This window comes from Octopus sinensis, unplaced genomic scaffold (genome assembly GCF_006345805.1).
Source record: "Octopus sinensis unplaced genomic scaffold, ASM634580v1 Contig19206, whole genome shotgun sequence".
NCBI classification, from domain to species: Eukaryota; Metazoa; Mollusca; class Cephalopoda; order Octopoda; family Octopodidae; genus Octopus; species Octopus sinensis.
Genome location: NW_021836233.1, coordinates 5469 through 24927, shown reverse-complemented (window position 1 = coordinate 24927; position 19459 = coordinate 5469). Strand labels below are relative to the sequence as shown.

The following is a 19459-nucleotide window of genomic DNA, read 5'->3' as shown; positions in this document are numbered from 1 at the left end:
GTTACGGAATCAACCGTCGTTGCTCGCCCGAACGGCACAAGTTCGCCACGGAACCCAAAGAGGAGAGAGGAGAGATACAACAACAACCACAACCGCAGCAGCACAGAGATACAGAGGCACAACCCGAGAGATACAACCCAAAGAGAGGCAAGGCAACAGAGACACTGGCTTATATTTAACAGCGACTAGTTTATATGACAATCAATTGCTACACATCAAATACATTTAAGGCAAACAACAAATCAATCCATCATACGGGTATACCACAGATCAAAGCATTTAACAACATGCATGTAACAATATATCAGTCCGAAGACACGACAAGTCATATACAGTATTTCAAAGGTACAATTCAAAGTTCACGTCCGAAGACAACAGTTTTTTTAAAGTCTCTTTTCTAAACATCACAGATAACGTCACATCAACACAATTCTGAACATAAATACCACAACTCGATAATCGACATATCGACAAACCCTTGACTGTTCTTTTCACTGTTCAATACACCGTGACACGTATCAATGCACAATCACATACCTCAATTCCCAATTGAATCGCCAGTGTCCCATTCTGCGCTCATCTCTGAATACTGCTAATTCCTCTGAATACTGCTAATTCCCTTCTGTGCCGCCAAGCTCTCTCGCATCCAACTTGCTCCTAAAATTCCGACGCCTCTAAGATTCCATCTACTCGCTCTGACTTCCAGAATCCGACTGTCTTCTTCGAGGACCGGCCAGCGACTGCCAAGACCTCACTTCGTCTCTGTCCTTGCTTCCACTCCCTCATCTCCCTCTGTGTCTACCACTTATAGCCTTTCTATTTCCTATCTGATTCCTTACTCTATCTCTATTCTCAATCTGTCCCCTACTGCTTATACTCTATCTCTTTCATGACAGCTAGATTCTTCCTCTCTATCTGCTCTTAGCCTTTATACTCTATCTTCCTCTTTCACTTTCTCTCTGACCTCTAATTCACCCGAAAGGGGTAGCCGAACCGATCAATCCACCTGAATCTGACAGGACAATGGGTTTATCCTAATGTAGGTCACTGCCAACTGTCCTTAGACTGAACTATTCACAACAATATATATATATATATATATATATGGTGGAGGCGCAATGGCCTAGTTGTCGCAGGATCGCAGTTTGATTCCCAGACTGGGCGTTGTGAGTGTTTATTGAACGAAAATACCTAAACGCTCCATGAGGCTCCGGCAGGGAGTGGTGATCCCTGCTGTACTCTTTCACCACCCTTTCTTCTGTCGGCCTGCTCGCTTAGCCAGCGGGGTGGCGTCATTTGAAGGCTAAAACAATGCGAACGCATTGTGACCAGCGATGTGTAACTATACATATATATATATATATATATTATATATATATATATATATATATATATATATATATGTAGGAAGGTAGACAAATCACAAACGCCTTCAGATAGACGGCTTTTCTCAATCTGTAGAAAAGGCGTAGGTAGAAACTCTATAAGATGCACCAAGTGTAAGCTATGGACACATAAGAGGTGCAGCAATGTCAAAGGAAGGCTAACTAGGAAGATAGTTTTAGTATGTGGCAGATGCTCAGGAGCAATAAACACTGAAAATACGCAGAGACCATCTTCTGCCACATTCCAGGGGGAAAAACTAGAAATAGTTGATACCTTCCGTTACCTAGGTGACCAAGTCAGTAGCAGGGGCGGGTGTGCTGAAATTGTAACTGCTAGAGAAAGAATAGCCTGGGCAAAGTTCAGAGCGCTCTTACCTCTGCTGGCGATAAAGGGCCTCTCGCTCAGAGTAAAAGGCAGACTGTATGACGCATGTGTACAAACAGCCATGCTACATGGCAGTGAAACTTGGGCCGTGACAGCTGAGGATATGCGTAAGCTCGCAAGAAATGAAGCCAGTATGCTCCAATGGATGTGTAATGTCAGTGTTCATACCCGACAGAGTGTAAGTACCTTGAGAGAAAAGTTGGACCTAAGAAGCATCAGTTGTGGTGTGCAAGAGAGGCGTTTGCACTGGTATGGTCATGTGTCAAGAATGGATGAAGATAGTTGTGTGAAAAAGTGCCACACCCTGGCGGTTGAGGGAACCTGTGGAAGATATAGACCCAGGAAAACCTGGGACGAGGTGGTGAAGCACAACCTTCAATCTTTAGGTCTCACCGAGGAAATGATCAGAGACCGAGACCTTTGGAAGTATGCTGTGCGTGAGAAGACCCGGCAGGACAAGTGAGGCCATAACCCGTGGCCTCTACCTGGGATGTAGCCAGTCCACCTATGCATTCCTTTCCTTCTTGGGACACAAAACTCTACTTGCGAAGACCTGTTGAGGCAAGTGAAAATCAAAATCGAAATCAATCAACATCAATGGAATTTGTAGCTGTGATACCAGTGCCGGTGGCACGTAAGAGTACCATCCGAACTTGACCATAGCCAGTGCCACCCTGACTGGCCTCCTTGCCAGTGGCACGTGAAAATCACCATCCGAGCGTGGCCGTTTGCCAGCCCCGTCTGGCACATGTGTCGGTGGCACGTAAAAAGCACCCACTACACTCACAGAGTGGTCGGCATTAGGAAGGGCTTCCAGCCGTAGAACACCTGCCGGACCAGACTGGGCCTGGTGCAGCCTCCTGGCTTCCCGGCCCTAGCATGGAAGCGGATGTTAAAAGATGGTGATGATGATATATACCATATATATATGTGATTTGGGGTGTATGAGTATATATATATATGTTTTATGATTTAAAAGGCTCCAGCTAGGGCGTGGTTGAAAAAATCTTATGAATTCGAGCCATATTCATTATTCAATAGAAATCTAATCTGTTTCTCCTCGAAATATTTAACTTTCTATGTAAAGCGACAACGTGACTTAACTATGAAAATGAGAATGCGAGACTAAGAGAGAGAGGGGGGAGCGAGACAGAGGCGGGGAGCGATAAAGCATAGAGCGATATAACAACGCAACAACTCTGTCAGGCGGTACTGGCAATGGCCACCTCGAAATGGTGAATTTTGCGTGCCACCTGCACAGAAGCCAATCAGCTGCTCTGACAATGATCATAGTAGATACGTTGGTAGTGCTGGACATGACCAGTGGCGTAAGCCATTCGTTCAAGGGACCGTTCCTTTATACTTCAGAGTAGGTGGGGTAGTCAGTGTTCTTCAGACATCTGGAAGCCCTTAAGAATGTTCCACATCTTAAAGCAAGGAAAAGTCTTTTTAATTAATGCAAGGGCCGTTAGAAGAGAGGGTGCAAAAGCCTTGCATATCTGCTCAGATGCTTCCAGCAGTCTCACAAGTACCAAATGGATTACTCGGAGGCACCAATGTGGCCATGGACAAAATAATATATGGTCATCCAGATTGTATCCACGAGGTGGAGTTAAAAGGTTCACCAATTAGTTATTTTTAATAAAAAATAACTTACCCATCTACATCGAAAGAGTCACCTTGAGCAGCAATTTACCCGTTCCACAAATCCACCAGTGTAATCTATCTCTATATACATGCATACTTTCATATACACACACACACACACACACAATTTGAGAGATCTTGTATCCAGAAGACCTAAATGGCAGGTAAGGTAGGTGCTACAGGAGGACCACTGTTAGACTCCCGGTTCAATAATAGTATGAGCGAGGGGAGCCAACGCGGGTCGTGTGTGAGTATGTATATGTTGAATAAAGTGAGACAACAAAGCCAAGGCAGTGTGACTTTTTGGGACATTATAAAGAGAAAGGTAGTCTTACAGTGATATTCCCCTTGGATTAGATAGATGGAAGAGCATTGTAGAAAATGAAGGAGGGTATATTTTAGATTAAAATACGACTTGCTTATCGTAATTTTGGAAATAAAAGAAGCATAAAAAAACTCCATTATTTATGGGATGACCCGATATATGTGTGTGTGTATATATACACATATATGTACACACGCACACACACACACACATACACACACATACACACACCACACACACACACACACATATATATATATATATATATATATATATACATACATACATACACACATACATACATAGTATGTTAGTAAAAAGCTCAGAGACGATAGTAACATTGACCATCAAAGCAGTCTATCATGGACCAATAGCCAGGTAACTACCTCCCACTTGAAGGGTATGTGTTTGCAATCCAGGAACAGGAATATCAACCTGATGTGCAAAAGGGGTAGAGATGCAGGAGAAGCAGTAAAATATGGCAAGCGACACCTACATTGTGGAATTAACACTGACGATATCAGCCACATCACACGTCATTGTCCAAAAATGTCATCACGGTTCTCTACCAATGAGACATGATGTTGTAGCAAGGACACTCTATAATGAAATCTGTCAGAAGGATAACCGTGCGGACAGAGAAATAAGAACCCACAGTACAGTAGAAACCATAGCCACTGGCGGAATGTCCCAGTGAACAGCTCAGTAAAATGTAAGACCTGATATAATGATTTGGGATAGAGGAGAGAAACTGTGTAGAGTTGTGGAAATTAGCGGCCCAACAGATGTTAACATAAATCTGAAGATGAGTGAAAAAGAGAATACCTACATTGAACTATTGAGAAATCTGCAGTTAATCTATCCAGATTACAAGTTCAGGCTTATACCTGTAGTTATTGGGGCCCTGTGGATATGAAACATACTGCCTAAATACCAATCTTCAGAAATTAAGCTTCTCAAAAATCTTTAAAACATGAACTCAGGACGACAAGCGAGAAATTTTGCTATCACATGCAAATTTTTGAACAAGCCAATATCAATCGTGAGTTTGCTTCTTCCAACCACAAGCATTATAGAGAGAGACAAGGAAGGAAAACATTACCATTAAGAAAGTTCCCTCCCGAGAAGCTCTACAATCATTCTGGGAAAATTTGGAATGAAAAGTTGTTTGCAACCTCAATGCATCATGGTTAAATAGAACTGAGAAAGAATACTGTACTAACACTAACAGTAAAACATACACAATTGATGCAGAAACCTTTGCTATAGCAGTAGGAATCTCTTAACTGCACAGCCACGCTTGTACCTATTTTATACAGTCACAAACATATATATATATCTATATCACTGTAGTGTCCAGATGATCAGCCATTGCTGTGCCCTGCTGGTCACACTGCAATTCTTCACGTTATTCTGAGGACTAAGGTGTATAAGCGACACAGATCATGATATTCTCCTGAAACAGGGCACCAGTCGATCACAAGGTTATTCATTTACAGCTCAGTTGACGGGAACAATGTGAAATGAGGTATTCATCTGAGGGCCTCTAAGCACCATCCTCTGGGATTCGAAATCATGAACACAAGATCGGGAACGCCATAGTGTAATCACTAGGCCACACATGTTTACAATGTGTGTGTGTGAGAGAGAGAGAGAGAGAGAGAGAGTGAGTGTGTATGATCATGTTTCCATATAGGTGTTGCCCAATAAAACCAATGATAAAAATGTTAACAAGTTGTCAAGCTTTTATTTGTTATGAAATAAAAAAGGTTTAAATGGGCTTCATATAATCTCCATACATAGGTGTGAGTGTGTATGTGTGTACTAAATGAATTGAATTAGATTGTGAGAGGATAAGTTGTAAACAACATTCAAGGTCACAGAAATTCAGGTCAGTTAGAGTAGCATGATATTGAGTGAATGTAATAAAAGAAGATAGAATGTATATATAAATATAATTCCACGAAAAACACAATGAATAGCCTTATTGGCTGAGACGACTTACTTCCTTTTACTACAATTATATAAACCTATGAATCTAATATCATTTTATTCATACCAGCGAGAGAACTTGAAGATTGATATCTCCAACTTTAAACCTCCGAAAAAGCTTACTCAGCTGAGAACCTTAAAACTCAAACTTATCCAACTGAAAACTTCTGATTCAAGGTAAAGAAAAAATTTTCTCGTCTTAAATCTTGTCATATATATATATATATATATAATATTTTATCTTTACTACTTAAAGCTGTGGCCATGCTAGGGCACACTGTCATTATTGAGAACTTCCTCTGATATGTGGCATTTGGTGAATAAGGGAGTTTGATGTCATTGCCCTTATTTGTGCCGCCTGCCAGAAGGGAGGTTCATCCAGGATTCTCAACAGGGAGAGGTCCAGTTTTCTTTTGAAAACACATCCACTTTGTGTAGGTCCCTCATGCTTTTTGGGAGAATATTAAAAAGTTGTGGGCATTTAAAACCCAGGCTGTTGCAGTAATAACTGGTCCTGAAATGTGAAAGCAGTGTTGCGATCTTTGGCTCTGTGCAGTGGTGACCCGTTCTGGCGTTTGTGTAGCTTTCAAAACCAAAATTTGGTACAATCCCTTCCGGGATCTTCCAGATATATATCACTGTACATCTTCCCCACCTTCACTCTAGGGAGTAAAGTCTTACCTGTTTCAGCCTTCCCCAGTAGTTGAGCTGTTGCAATGAGATGATATTCTTTTAGTAGCTTCGCTGGATTGCTTCAAGGTCCACTGTTAATTTTACCCTGTGGGGTGACCGTTGTTAGGAGCAGTAGTCCAGGAAGCTGAGGATAAATGTCCTCCAGCGGACCATCATGGTTTCTTTGTCCCTGGCTCTGAAGGTTCTCAGGATCCATCCATCCAGCCATCTGCACTTTGTCATCAGCTTGTTAAAGTGCACTTGGAAAGAGGTATCATCACTCATGTCGATACCCAGATCACACACGTAATTGTAATTCCCCACTAGCCAGTAATCCTGTATGTTTTCCGTTCAAATTGGATGCTGGTAGTGTAGGGCTTGAAATTTTCCAGCATTAAACTGCATATTATTGTCCTCAGACCATCTGTAATTTGCATCCAGCTACTGCTGCAGGCATGCAACATCACTACAGTTTTGCATTTTCTTCAAAAATTTTGTGTCGTCTCCGTAGCTAGCAAGGGTATCAGGGCAGCGGAGAGCATATCTGAGAGGGCCACTATGAAAATCAGTGGCCCTAAGACAGTGCCCTGTGGAACACAACTCACTATTTGTGGTTCCGTTGAGGTGGTACCACTGGCTACCACTGCCTGACTTCTGTCTTTCAGAAAGGCATGTAATCATTCTCCAAGTTTTCCAGCTTTGCCAAGATCACGTAGTTTGTGGCATATCATATCATGATTAACTTTATCAAAAGCTTTTGCAAAGTATATTACATCCACATTTGAGTTGTTAAGTTACTGTTTCAGCACCCAGTCATTGTGCTATAGGAGCTGTGTCAGGCAACTCCTACTTGGTCGAAAACCATGCTATCACTCAGCAAGTCACTTTCTTCCAGGAATGACTTTGCTTGAGTGTGAAGTCAGAGACATAGGCCTATAAGTTATGGCACCTGCTCTGCTTCCTCCTTCATGGATTGGGCATATTATTCCCTTCTAAAGTTTGCTTGACAGCTTGCCATTCGCAAGAAAACTCTGGAGGAAAATCTGTAGTGGTTTTTCCTGGGCATATATATGTATACACATTATATATATATAAATATTGATCATAGAACAAACATCAAATTCGAGTTAGCGACTTTATATATAACACCGTAACATTTCATCATATATAAATATTACCATGGCTCTTAAACATAAAAAGTATACATATATAAAATACACAGAAGGTAAAAAATATATACGCGAATAAAAACACAGATATATAGAACAGCCTATCAAGAAGGTATATACAATTGGCTAAAAATTCTAAAGCGTGTCTTGCTGCTAAAAATCCAAATAAACTAAAATAAAATATTAATCAACTAAACAAAGAATTTGTTGAGATTCCTGTTCATCATGATGTGGGGGGGGGGTCATTGCCAAGATGCGCTTTAACTCGTAATCGAACTGCGGCAATGAACTCCTGAAATAGCCATAGGTGTGTTTCACTTGATTTTGTGGAACTCTTTTTGCTCCTGGACTCTAACCTACCATGGGTTTTATGAAACAAACTTTTTTCACGTACTCTTTCATTTGAGGGGAGTAAGAAAATTTTTCTTTTTAGTCAATATTTATTTTGGATTTTTAGTAGCATGACACACTTTAGAATTCTTAGTCGATTGTATATACCTTCTTGATAGGCCGTTCTATACACCTGCATTTTTATTCACATATATATTTTTTTACCATTGATGATTTTTATGTCTACTTTATATGTTTTTTTTTATATATGTACACTCTGTATGTTTAAGAGTCATGGTAATATTTATATATGATGAAATGTTTGGAGATACGGTGTTATATATAAAGTCATTGACTCGAATTTGATGTTTATTTTATGATCAATGTTTCTTTATCTCTGTCCCAGTTACATTTGAGCACTTCTTTTTTTGTAGTCCTATAAACCCTTTGTTTCCATAAAAAGGAGACAAAAAATATTTCTTGTTGTATACATATATATATATGTAAAAGGGCACCATTCAAGCGTGATCGTTACCAACGTCGACTTACTGGCACCTGTGCCAGTGGCATGTGTAAAAAGGGGTGGGGAAGGGTATCTTTTTTTCTTCGCAAATGTAAATAAACCCAATCTGTTTCTTAAACGAGGGACATATTCATACAGCATGGAATGTTTTCACCCCAAATAGACTCCAGCGATTGGTTAAAATTGCCGAAATGCTCGATTTTAAAGTGGAAATATCTTACAAACTATAGAATTTTCTCAATAAAGCCATGAAAAAATGATGTTTTATAAACACATTCTACCAGTATATGGAGTTTAGAAGTGTTTAGTTAACTAGATATTGTGTTGACATGTGTCGTTCAAGAGGAAAAGATCCAAAATACATATAAAAAAATAAGTAATAAAAGTAAAACACGTCTATATACACGCATACCCGTATGCACGTACACACACACGTCTCTATACGCGCATACCCACATGTCTATATACGCGCACACACACACACACACAAAATGGTTCATACACACATCTATATACGCACATGTACAAGAAAAAAGGCTAAAGGTAAAATAGAGGAAAATGGGCAAAAAATGTGTAAAAAAGACAAAGACTAAAACACGTCTATATACACACATACTCGCATGCACGTGTGTCCACGTACAAGCTTTTTATCTCTCTATACTTTTTACTTATATTTCTTTATATTTTATATATATATATATATATTACATATTTATAGAGATATTGTTTTATAGGTTTATTGCTCATATATTTTTTACACATATTTTTTCTCTATTCTACCTTCCACCCTGCATTTTCCCTGTGCGTATGTAGACGTGTATATGGCATCTTTTGTGCTCGCGTGTGGATGTGTGCATGTGTGCGGATACGGGCGTGTATAGACGTGTGTGTGTGTGTGCATGCGAGCATGTGCGTATATATGATGTGTTTTACTCATTGTCTTTTTACATATTTTTTTACACATTTTCCTGTATTTTGCCTTTAGCCGAGTTTTTTCTTGTACATGTGCGTATATAGACGTGTGTATGAACCGTTTATTGTGCGCGCATGTGTGTGTGCATATATAGACGTGCGAGTATGCGCGTATATAGACGTGTGTGTTGACCAGAATATCAAATGCTGTTACACATCCCTGGTCACAATGTGCTTTGCATCATTTCATCTTTCAAGCAGGCCAGTGAGTGTTCCCCCTAATCACAACACAAGTCTCTTGGAGGGTGATCCATTTACAGCTGAGTGGACTGCAGCAAAGTGAAATGAGGTGTTTTGCTGAAGAATACAAGGTACTGCTCAGTATGGGAATTGAACCCACAATCTAGCCACTGTGAGCGCAACACCCTAACCACTAGGCCACACGCCTTTACACACACACACACACACATGTATACATATACATAGATGTACATATGTTTGCATATGCATGTATGGTAGTCATTTTTACGTCTGTTTTCCATGCTAGCATGGGTTAGATGAATATGTATTTGATGCCTTTTTTTATTTCTGGATCCCCTTCATGTCCTTAATCCTTACCTGTTGCTCAAGTAGGGGATCTCTTATTCCATTGGTCTATTCGTCAACGGGAGAAATGATAACAATCTAATCACCGACAGCTAAGAAATTGCCAGAGACAACAAATGTAAACACACATACGCTTGTGTGTGTGTGTGTGTGTGTGCTTGTGTGTGTGTGTGTGTGTGTGTGTGTGTGTGTGTGTGTGTGCTTGTTTGTTGTGGGGTGTGTGTGTGTGTGTTTGTTGTGTGTGCTTGTGTGGTGTGTTGTGTGTGTGTGTGCTTGTTGTGTGTGTGTGTGTGCTTGTGTGTGTGTGTGTGCTTGTTGTGTGTGGTGGTGTGTGTTTGCTTGTGTGTGTTGTGTTGTGTGTGTGCTTGTGTGTGTTTGTGTGTGTGGTGTGTGTTTGTGTTTGTGTGTTGTGTGTGTGTGCTGTGTGTGTGTGTGTTGCTTGTGTGTGCTTTGTGTGTGTGTGTGCTGTGTGTGTGTGTGTGCTTGGTGTTGTGTGCTTGTGTGTGTGTGTGTGCTTGTGTGTGTGTGTGTGTGTGTGTGTGTGCTGTGTGTATGCGTGTGTGTTTGTGAGTGCTTGTATGTGTGTGTTGTGTGTGTGCTTTGTGTGTGTGGTGCTTTGTGTGTGTGTGTGTGTGTGTGTGTGTCTGTCTGCTTGTGTGTGTGTGTTTGTGTGTGTGTGTGGTGTGACCAATGAGACTGTGATAAGCTGAGCAATGTGCAAACAAAAGATGCAACACAATGACTGTTGTTAGGTTTATTAGTGTCAAGAAGAACATTCAGCTATAAATAATTGTTGAGATAAGCTGAAGTTTCTAATATTTATGTCATTTCATGGGGGATTTGAGAAACACAGTCTTCTTTAAATTGCTCTTTACCTCATTTTATAAGTTTTTAAAAATTATCTTACTTTCCTTTTTATTCAAAAGACATGGATGTAAATAAGATTATAAGCAACATTCGGAATGGGGACTTTGAAGATGTGAAACGATTTATCAAAAAAAATCCTGAAACTGTAAGTTTACTTTATATTGCTTCTTCAATGTTGAATGTTTGTTTATTATTTTATACACAATATTAAATGCTCCTAAATAACCAGATATATTCGTCCATAATATTTCATTTCTTTCTTTACCTCTTTCCTCTAATCCTCATCATTGTCACTTTTTATAAATATTAAACCAGACAATGAGGCATGCCAGAATTGATGGAATGTGAGTGAGAGAGAAACCCATCCTCACACACTGCAATGGAGTATTCTGGCAGGAAATGTTCAGTCCAAGAGATGGGGGACAGATGGACCCAATAGATAAATGATGACTTTGTCAAGAAATTCTCTTGCCATACACAGTTAAAGGTTTTACCGACGTCAAGGGCTACAGTATTTCTTTTGCAGAAGTTGTCAAACATAACCAAAACACTGGGGAGTCACGTAGGAATCAGACCCCTGCTTGAACCGGCTTTATGGAACTGTTCTGGGGCCCATTGAATAGAGAAAGATACCCAAAGGGACAAAGATGATGGTTGTTTATGACTTTTTACTTCATAATTGAAATATTGGAAGTTAGGATGACTGGCTGGTAGTCAGCAGATAGGACACTATCAGCAAGAATTATAAAACAGGGCTTCTCTAAGAGAGTAGTGCTACCCTTGGGTAGGGTTTGTGGAAAATTTTATAAGGACCAGGGAGCCAAGGTGGCTATGGTTGTACAAATATATAAAACTCAATGTGTAGTTGAGTTTGGATCAGAAACTAAAGTGAAGTGGTGATGCATCAAATGTTCACTTATTGTGGGGTGGTGCTGTGGTAAGTAGTCACCCATGTGACTAGGACCAATACTAGGACCCAAAGGTAAATTAATCTGACCTGTGAGAACATTAAAAATCAGAGATATTGAATCATAGCAAGAAAAGGGGCATTGAAAAACCCTTAGTAAATAAAAAAAGGGCCATAATTGAAACGTTTAAGAAGCACTGGTATAGAACCATCATGGTTAGGGAGTGGTGGGTGGAATGATTCTGTAAAATCTATAGAGATACTCTAGGTAAGAGACCAGAAAATGTGGCTTTTAATTTAGGAGGGAAGACAGCTGACAAATGGTGAAATGCAGAAAAAACATCCTTTAATTTCTTGATGACCATCATACATGTATTTCAATGGTAGGTAAATGTCTGCCAGTTTAGTGAGGGTAGGTGTTTTTCCTCAAGGTGAAGTCAATAGTGTTTTTTGTACAGGTGTAATACAGTTGTGTATGAACCACTCACACCTTCTTACATATGTATGGCTACAAACTAATGTAGCCCCGACACTGCTGCTGCCTCATTTAGGCTCAAAATTCTGATCCCTACTTTCAGAATATTTCTTATTTTCTCCATTATTTCTTTTCATTTGTGTCTCCTCCTTTTCCATAGTTGCACATATTTAGCTGTGGTTGGTGTCGTTCCAAAGTTGTCGCAGATATCTAATCACAAATAATTACTTTGTAATAGATTCAGTGATTAACGTAAAAGGATTTTCAATCTTTCCCTTGTGTTTATGCAAGAACTGAACAGTCTTTCTAAGCTTTTTTTGCCCTGATTTACCTGTGCTCTACAGTCAAGAGAATAAGGGACAGTTCTCTAAAACCTTTCTTGTAGATTTGCTTTCATTCTTTTTCAAGCTGATCTCATGTGGCTGTTTCACCAGAAATATGACATCTGAAGATCCATGCTTCATTTCAAACATCCTGTTCTTCTCTCACCATCATTTAAATCTCCTTCATCATTATAGCATTAAATGAAAGTGCTACTATGCCAGGCATCAGTGATAACACAGTGTAGAATTCCATGAGCTTTTCCAGGGAATATAAAACTAAAACCCTGTCTGACATATTTAGAATCTACACAATTATTTCTGAGGGTTATAGCTCTTCACCTGTCCAATTACTTTATACTCCATCTTATGGTCTAATCTCTGCAGTTGGTTAGTGTAGATGGTTTCTCTTATTTACCTGTGCGTCTCCAAGTTTGAAATCTTGTCAGTGTTCTCTTCAATTCATAATTGATATCACAGATACCAGTAATAAACTGGAAGATTATCTCAACTGATTTTTTTTTTTTAACTAAAGACAGACATTTCATGTTTCATAAGAAAGACTCTTCCATCTACCATGAAACGGTATTTATACTGGTTTCCCTCGATATTGCTCTGTCCACTTCTATGAAAGGACAGGAAGCACAAATCATGTCAAGAAAGACACCAATGGTCGCCTAAAGTGCAGAATAAAACTCATAAAGACATAAAAGGGAGCAGTAAAAGAACCATAAAAAGGAAAGGGTGCATAGGAACCTCAGATGTAGTGTTTCTGAATTACAGAAAGTGTGGTGTTTTTGAAGGATACAGCTAACAACCAATGTAGATAGTTTATTCCATGCCTTGACAATTCTGAGCATAAAATATTGTTTCTGATATCATGGAAACTGGATGGGTGTTTTTTTTACTTTATAAGCATGTCTCAGAGTGGTAAAGATATTAAATTGCAGAAGTGGTCAAAGTTGTTATTGAAAGATGGGGATAATCTTGTGGGATTCTATCAATGAGTTGCTAGAAATAAAAACTTTTGTGTGTTGATGCATGGAAAGCAATACTTTTAAGGAATAATAGTGATTGAGAGAGGCTATTTGTGGGTTGTACATCTGTGGACAGCTTCCAGTAGTTCGGTATTTTGGACAAAATGAGCATACCAGATTGGAGATGTAACCTATACATACATACATATCAGTATAGACGATGTGATTAAGGATTGGCGAACCAGATGGCTGCACTAGGCTCCAATCTTGATTCATATAGAATGAGGATACATGTATATATATATCACACACACACACACACACAATTAAATACATATTTACAAATATATAATTAGACACACACATACTTGTGTGTGTGCACGCTTATATATATGTGTGTGTGTGTGTGTATATATATATATATATATACATACACACACACATACATATGTATGATGGGTCTCTTTCATTTTCTGTCAGGCTCACTCACAAAGCTTTGGTCATCCCAGGGCTATAAAAGAAGACACTCAAGTGCCACACAGTGAGATTGAACCAAGAACCATGGGATTGGAAAGCAAACTCCTTACCACACAGCCACGCCTGTGTCTACAAGGTCTCCTGACTCATCTAGGAGGAGTGTAACTCTAAATAAGGGCAAACTCTGGCTGAGTAAACCCCTACAACATGATGTGTGTGTGTGTGTGTGTGTCTGTGGGCGTATGTGTGTGTGTGTGCATGCATTTGTGTGTGTCTGTGTTTATCTTTATTTCTCTTTCGTATTCCTTTTTTTCACTCCTGCATCTTCTTTACTCTCTCTTCTCTCCTCTCTCTCTCTCTTCTCTCCTCTCTCTCTCTCTCGTCTTTAATATATTTCACATGTCTTCTCTTTCTTCTCTTCAGGTCAACAGGAAAAATTCAAAAGGTGTTACGGTTCTTATGGCTGCCTGTGAACAAGGCAATAAAGAGTTAATAACCTTATTGACAGAATCTGGCGCTGATCTCAACATCAGCGACGAAGACAAGAAGTGGACAGCATTGCATTATGCAGTGGAGAAGTAAGGCTTGAATTAACTAAAATCTTCAGATCTGCTTTTGTTTCAAAATTTCTTGCAATTCCAGACAAATTGAATATCCAAAGATACCATAATAGTGGCAGTGTGACACGATAACAACATGATAGTAGTAACCAAATAACATCTTTTTCTCATTTTCTCCATGAATCCTCTTCATTGAATCACAAAAATCTTTTTCATCATTTCTTGTCGTAACAGATTCTTTTTGTTTTGGAGATATTCTTTGAGATCCCACAGTTCTAAGATTGACCCTGTGTGATTCAGTGTCCTTTCTTGATATTGATTTGGGAGAAATCGATCAATTTTTTCTCCAAAAAAATGTTATTTGAGATCTAAAACAAGAAGAAAGATCCTATAGCTTGTTATGGCAGTAAATAATCTGTAAATAGATTGAAATGCAATAGATCGATACTAGGGTTATAATTATGGGTGACATTTTCATTTGACACTGCTCGAAAAAATCCCATTTTCCGTAGCGGTGTCGTATGAAATCGTCACCCATAATTATAACCCTAGTATCGATCTATTGCATTTCAATCTATTTTAGATTTAGGGTTAGAGTTAGGGTGAGTCAGGGTTAGGGGAAGGGTATCTTTTTTTCTTCGCAAATGTAAATAAACCCAATCTGTTTCTTAAACGAGGGACATATTCATACAGCACGGAATGTTTTCACTCCAAACAGACTCCAGCGATTGGTTAAAATTGCCGAAATGCTTGAAATTAAAGTGGAAATATCTTACAAAATAGAGAATTTTCTCAATAAAGCCAAGAAAAAATGATGTTTTATAAACACATTCTACCAGTATACGAAGTTTAAAAGTGTTTAGTTAACTAGAAATTGTGTTGACAGTGCCGGTCAAAAGGAAGAATCCGTTGTTGTTTTTTTGGATTGATGAGAAATCTGCCTTCGATCAGTTTGTCTATAATTGTCAGACATTCTCTCTTTCACAAAACGATTTTCCTTCATTATATAGTTATATATCTGTGACGATCTCTCTAATATGTGTGTATATTCTGCTAAATGCAGTATTTGTAGACATGAGAAGAAGCTATACATTGTGGGATGTATAAACTAAACTCAAGATGGTCTTGCTGGGTCGAAAATATGTATACATTATACCTTCAGCTATTAATATATGTATATACACACACATTTGTTTGCTGTATATTACGATTACATTCATGATATACACATTTCAGTTGCTCATATATTTCTCTCTCTCTCTCTCTCTTCTATATATATATATATATATTATATATATATTAATATATTATATATATATAGTATATATATGCGTGCATATGTATAGGCATACCTACACAACTGGCCCCACGACGAATTGTTTCCTTATAACTTTTAGACAAATGGATATTTTTTAATGAAATTTCTTTGACAAAAATGCTTCAGATGATGAAGATTCCAATTATATCGGAAATTGTTGTAAAAAAATTTTCAAACATTGAGGAGTTGACTTTATCAAAATTCACCCAAATCCGTTTTGTTTTTCTATAACTTTCAGAAAAGTGGATATTTTGTTTCTGTGAAAATTTCTACAATCCCTTCCAATGGTGTAGATTAGGATTATATCGGAATTTAACATGAAAAAACTTTAAAAATTTGATGGTTCGCACACATACATACTGACACATCACGCTTATTTTCCCAAAGTTCATCTTTTTATTTTCTGTTTTGTGTCAGTGTATATCTGTGCGAATCCACCAATTTTTATAATTTTCTTCATATTAAATTCCGATATAATCGAAATCTTCACAATCTGAAACGGTTTTATTGAAAATTTCATTTGAAAATATCTATGTTTTTGGGAAAGAAAGCCGACTCGGGTGAACTTTCCTAAATTTCTCTCTCCACCCACCGAAAAGGTTTTTCTCACAACAAATTCCGATATAATTGGAATATTTGCCATCTGAAGGATTTGTGAAAGAAATTTCATTGAAAAACATCCATTTTTCTAGAAGTTACAAGGAAACATTCATCTGGGGCACATTTGTGTAGGTTTGCCTTTACATACATAAATATTTGCACATATTATATATATATATATTATATATATATATATCTATATATATATATATATATATATATATATTATATATAATATATACACACACGAGGCTGTAGTATACATAGGTTTTTATGCATTTAATGGAACACGAGTGTATATTGATGTGATTATTAAGTGAATGTGATGTTTTATCTTTGTTTTTCTTCCTTTCAGCAAGCAAGCGGATGTTGTGGCCTTGTTACTTTCCATAGGAGCAAATGTTAATAAGCAGGACAAATGGGGCAACACACCTCTACATCTGGCTGTGAGGAATAAATATGAAGATGTAGTCAAAGTCCTGTTAAACAGCAAAGAAAATAACAATTTACTGGTCAGCGAATATATATATATATATGTGTGTGTGTATAATGATATGTATGTTTGTTTGTGTTATATGTATATGATGTATACATACAGTTTAGTGCCCCAAATTTTGTTTCTTCATTATTGACGATTTATATCTTTTAAATAAAAGTTGCTCATTTCCTTGTGTGTAGATAATGATTATGGTAATGAAATATCTTTGATAAGTTGCAGATCAATACCCTTCCACCCTCAACACACACTTTTCCACTTTCTTTCCCACAATCCACACATAATTCTTTGCCACAACATTGAAAAGGTTGGATTTCTGCTAAATTTCATTGAAAAATCCGAGTGGTCTTTCGGAGTTGGTCTCACAAAACTGAAATTATTTGTTCGCCAGTTTCTCGAAACAGTTTATATTTTTTTAATTAAAAACTTTTCTTCAGCTCACACAGACCTGTACATACATACACAAATATACACACACATAAACGCATATATACACAAAAATGCATAAACAAATGATCAGTGAAGATATAAAACACGTATGTATATATAGGTATTTATGTATATATGTATGTGCGAGAGTGTATATATATATATATATGCATACACATATGTGTGTGTGTATAGAAACATTATAAATCTCATTTATTTTCCCCCCACCTTCATTCCACTTGTTTAAATTAATCTGATTCTTTTTTTCTGACATTTTTCATTTTTGTTCCTTCTTCCCCCAATAAACACCATCTTTAATGTCTTTATTGTTTATCTTTTTTAGGTTAATCAGAGAAATAATAAGGGTCGGAGTGCTCTCCATTTAGCCTGTCGTTTTCCATGCAAAAATATTGTTGAACTTCTCCTGCAACATAATGGCACGGATGTTAAAGCTGTGGATAATGAAGATTGGACAGCTCTCCATTTTGCCTGTAAATATGGAGGCATAAACATTGTTGAACTTCTCCTGCAACAGAATGGCACGGATGTTAATGCTGTGACCAAGCAAGGTGACACCCCTCTCCATATTGCCTCTGAAAGTAGACGCACGGAAATTGTTGATTTTCTGCAACAGAATGGCATCGATGTCTATTAGATGAACAAAAAGGGTGACACCCCTCTACATCTGGCAGTTCGAAAGTAAGTCCCCAATGGATTTGGATTATCCAAATCTGTTTCTTTAATGTTTGTTTTCTTGTTTCGAGTCATTCATGTCATAATCCCACCATGGGTCGTCATGCTTCACCGCTCTCTCTCTCTCTCTCTCTCTCACTCTAATGACACTGTAATCTAACTTCATTAATTAATCATCATAATTATTGTTGTTGTTGTTGTTACATGACTGGATTCTTTACTTCATCTCATCCTTCGTTACCTCAACGTTACAGGTTCAAATCCTCTCGCTTCTTCCTTTCATTCCATGTAAAACACCTCACCCCGCCTTCTCTTGAAATTTTACTCTTTCGTCTGGCCCTGGGCTAAATGCAGAATCATCCCCTTACTTTGATCCGTTTGTGTTCCAAGTTCAACTCCTGGGGTCAAAATCTGTACCAGTAATATCCAGGGGTTCATTTAATAAATTGTCCTCCCTCTTTACTCCTGTTTTTGTGTCTGATTACTGTTGGAAAATATTCAGATAAAATTTACAAGTGTTGATATCTGGACGGTTTCCTAGTCTTCTGATTGTTTACGGAATATGTGGTGTAATTTTTAATTATGTATCTTATGCAAATAACCTACATCTTCTTTACACTGGTTATGGTAAATCTATGTTTTGAGTTAATACCATTCTTATAAATTTTATCTCAATATTTTCCAACCTTTGCCTTTGCCCTTACGTCTTTCTACCCTTTTAGGCCCCTCTTTTTTGTATATTACGAATTACCCTTCCAACCCTTTTCGTTGTATTAACAATTGGCGATCTTTCGTTTGTAGTAGCACGTTTCCGTCGATGATTTCCGTAAAAAACTTTTATTTTTTTACATATGGGCTTGCGGGAACATTTGAAGTAATGAGAGCGAAAGAGACTAAGAGGAAGCGATTTTATGACGAGGGAATTTCTTTTGAAGTTACCGAAGCATTGATGTACATGTGTGTGCGTGTGCGCACGTGTGTGTGTGTGTGTTTGATGGGGTGTGGGAGACAGACAGTATGTTGTGTAAGTGAAGTGCTTCTGTTAGTGTGTGTGAAGAGACAGAGAGAGTAATGTGTGAAAGAGAGAGATAACTGAAATTCTTTACTCGGTGTATGAGTGTATGCATGTATGTGTGTGTGTGTATGTATCTATGTATGTGTGTGTGTATGTATGTATGTATGGCCGATTCAGTGTAATTTTTTACTCGGTGTATGCGTATATGTATGTCTGAATTATGTGTGTGTGTGTAAGTATGTGTGTGTGTATGTGTGTATGTATGTATGTATGGCCGATTCAGTGTAATTTTTTACTCGGTGTATGTGTATATGTATGTCTGCATGTATGTGTGTGTGTATGTATCTATGTATGTATCTACACATACACCGAGTAAAAA

The 19459-nt window shown here is 38.1% G+C and overlaps 1 protein-coding gene across 1 annotated transcript; it reads left to right on the top strand.

Annotated features, from left to right (window-relative positions):
• The first annotated feature begins 5774 nt into the window (after positions 1-5774).
• On the top strand, positions 5775-18529 carry LOC115232053 (putative ankyrin repeat protein RF_0381). The gene is made up of 6 exons (XM_036500234.1): positions 5775-5911; positions 10873-10968; positions 12662-12669; positions 14407-14547; positions 16803-16959; positions 17716-18529. The coding sequence occupies exons 4-6, from the start codon at positions 14429-14431 to the stop codon at positions 18025-18027; spliced, it is 588 nt and encodes a 195-aa protein (XP_036356127.1). The 5' UTR covers positions 5775-5911; positions 10873-10968; positions 12662-12669; positions 14407-14428; the 3' UTR covers positions 18028-18529.
• Positions 18530-19459: the final 930 nt, after the last annotated feature.

What these genes read in the sequence shown, in the direction of transcription:
- LOC115232053 (XM_036500234.1), top strand. Translation starts at nt 14,429, where the DNA reads ATGGCTGCCTGTGAACAAGGCAATAAAGAGTTAATAACCTTATTGACA. An exon ending in TTGCATTATGCAGTGGAGAA is followed by an intron (nt 14,548 to 16,802) that starts GTAAGGCTTGAA and finishes TCTTCCTTTCAG; the next exon opens with CAAGCAAGCGGATGTTGTGG. An exon ending in AAGAAAATAACAATTTACTG is followed by an intron (nt 16,960 to 17,715) that starts GTCAGCGAATAT and finishes TATCTTTTTTAG; the next exon opens with GTTAATCAGAGAAATAATAA.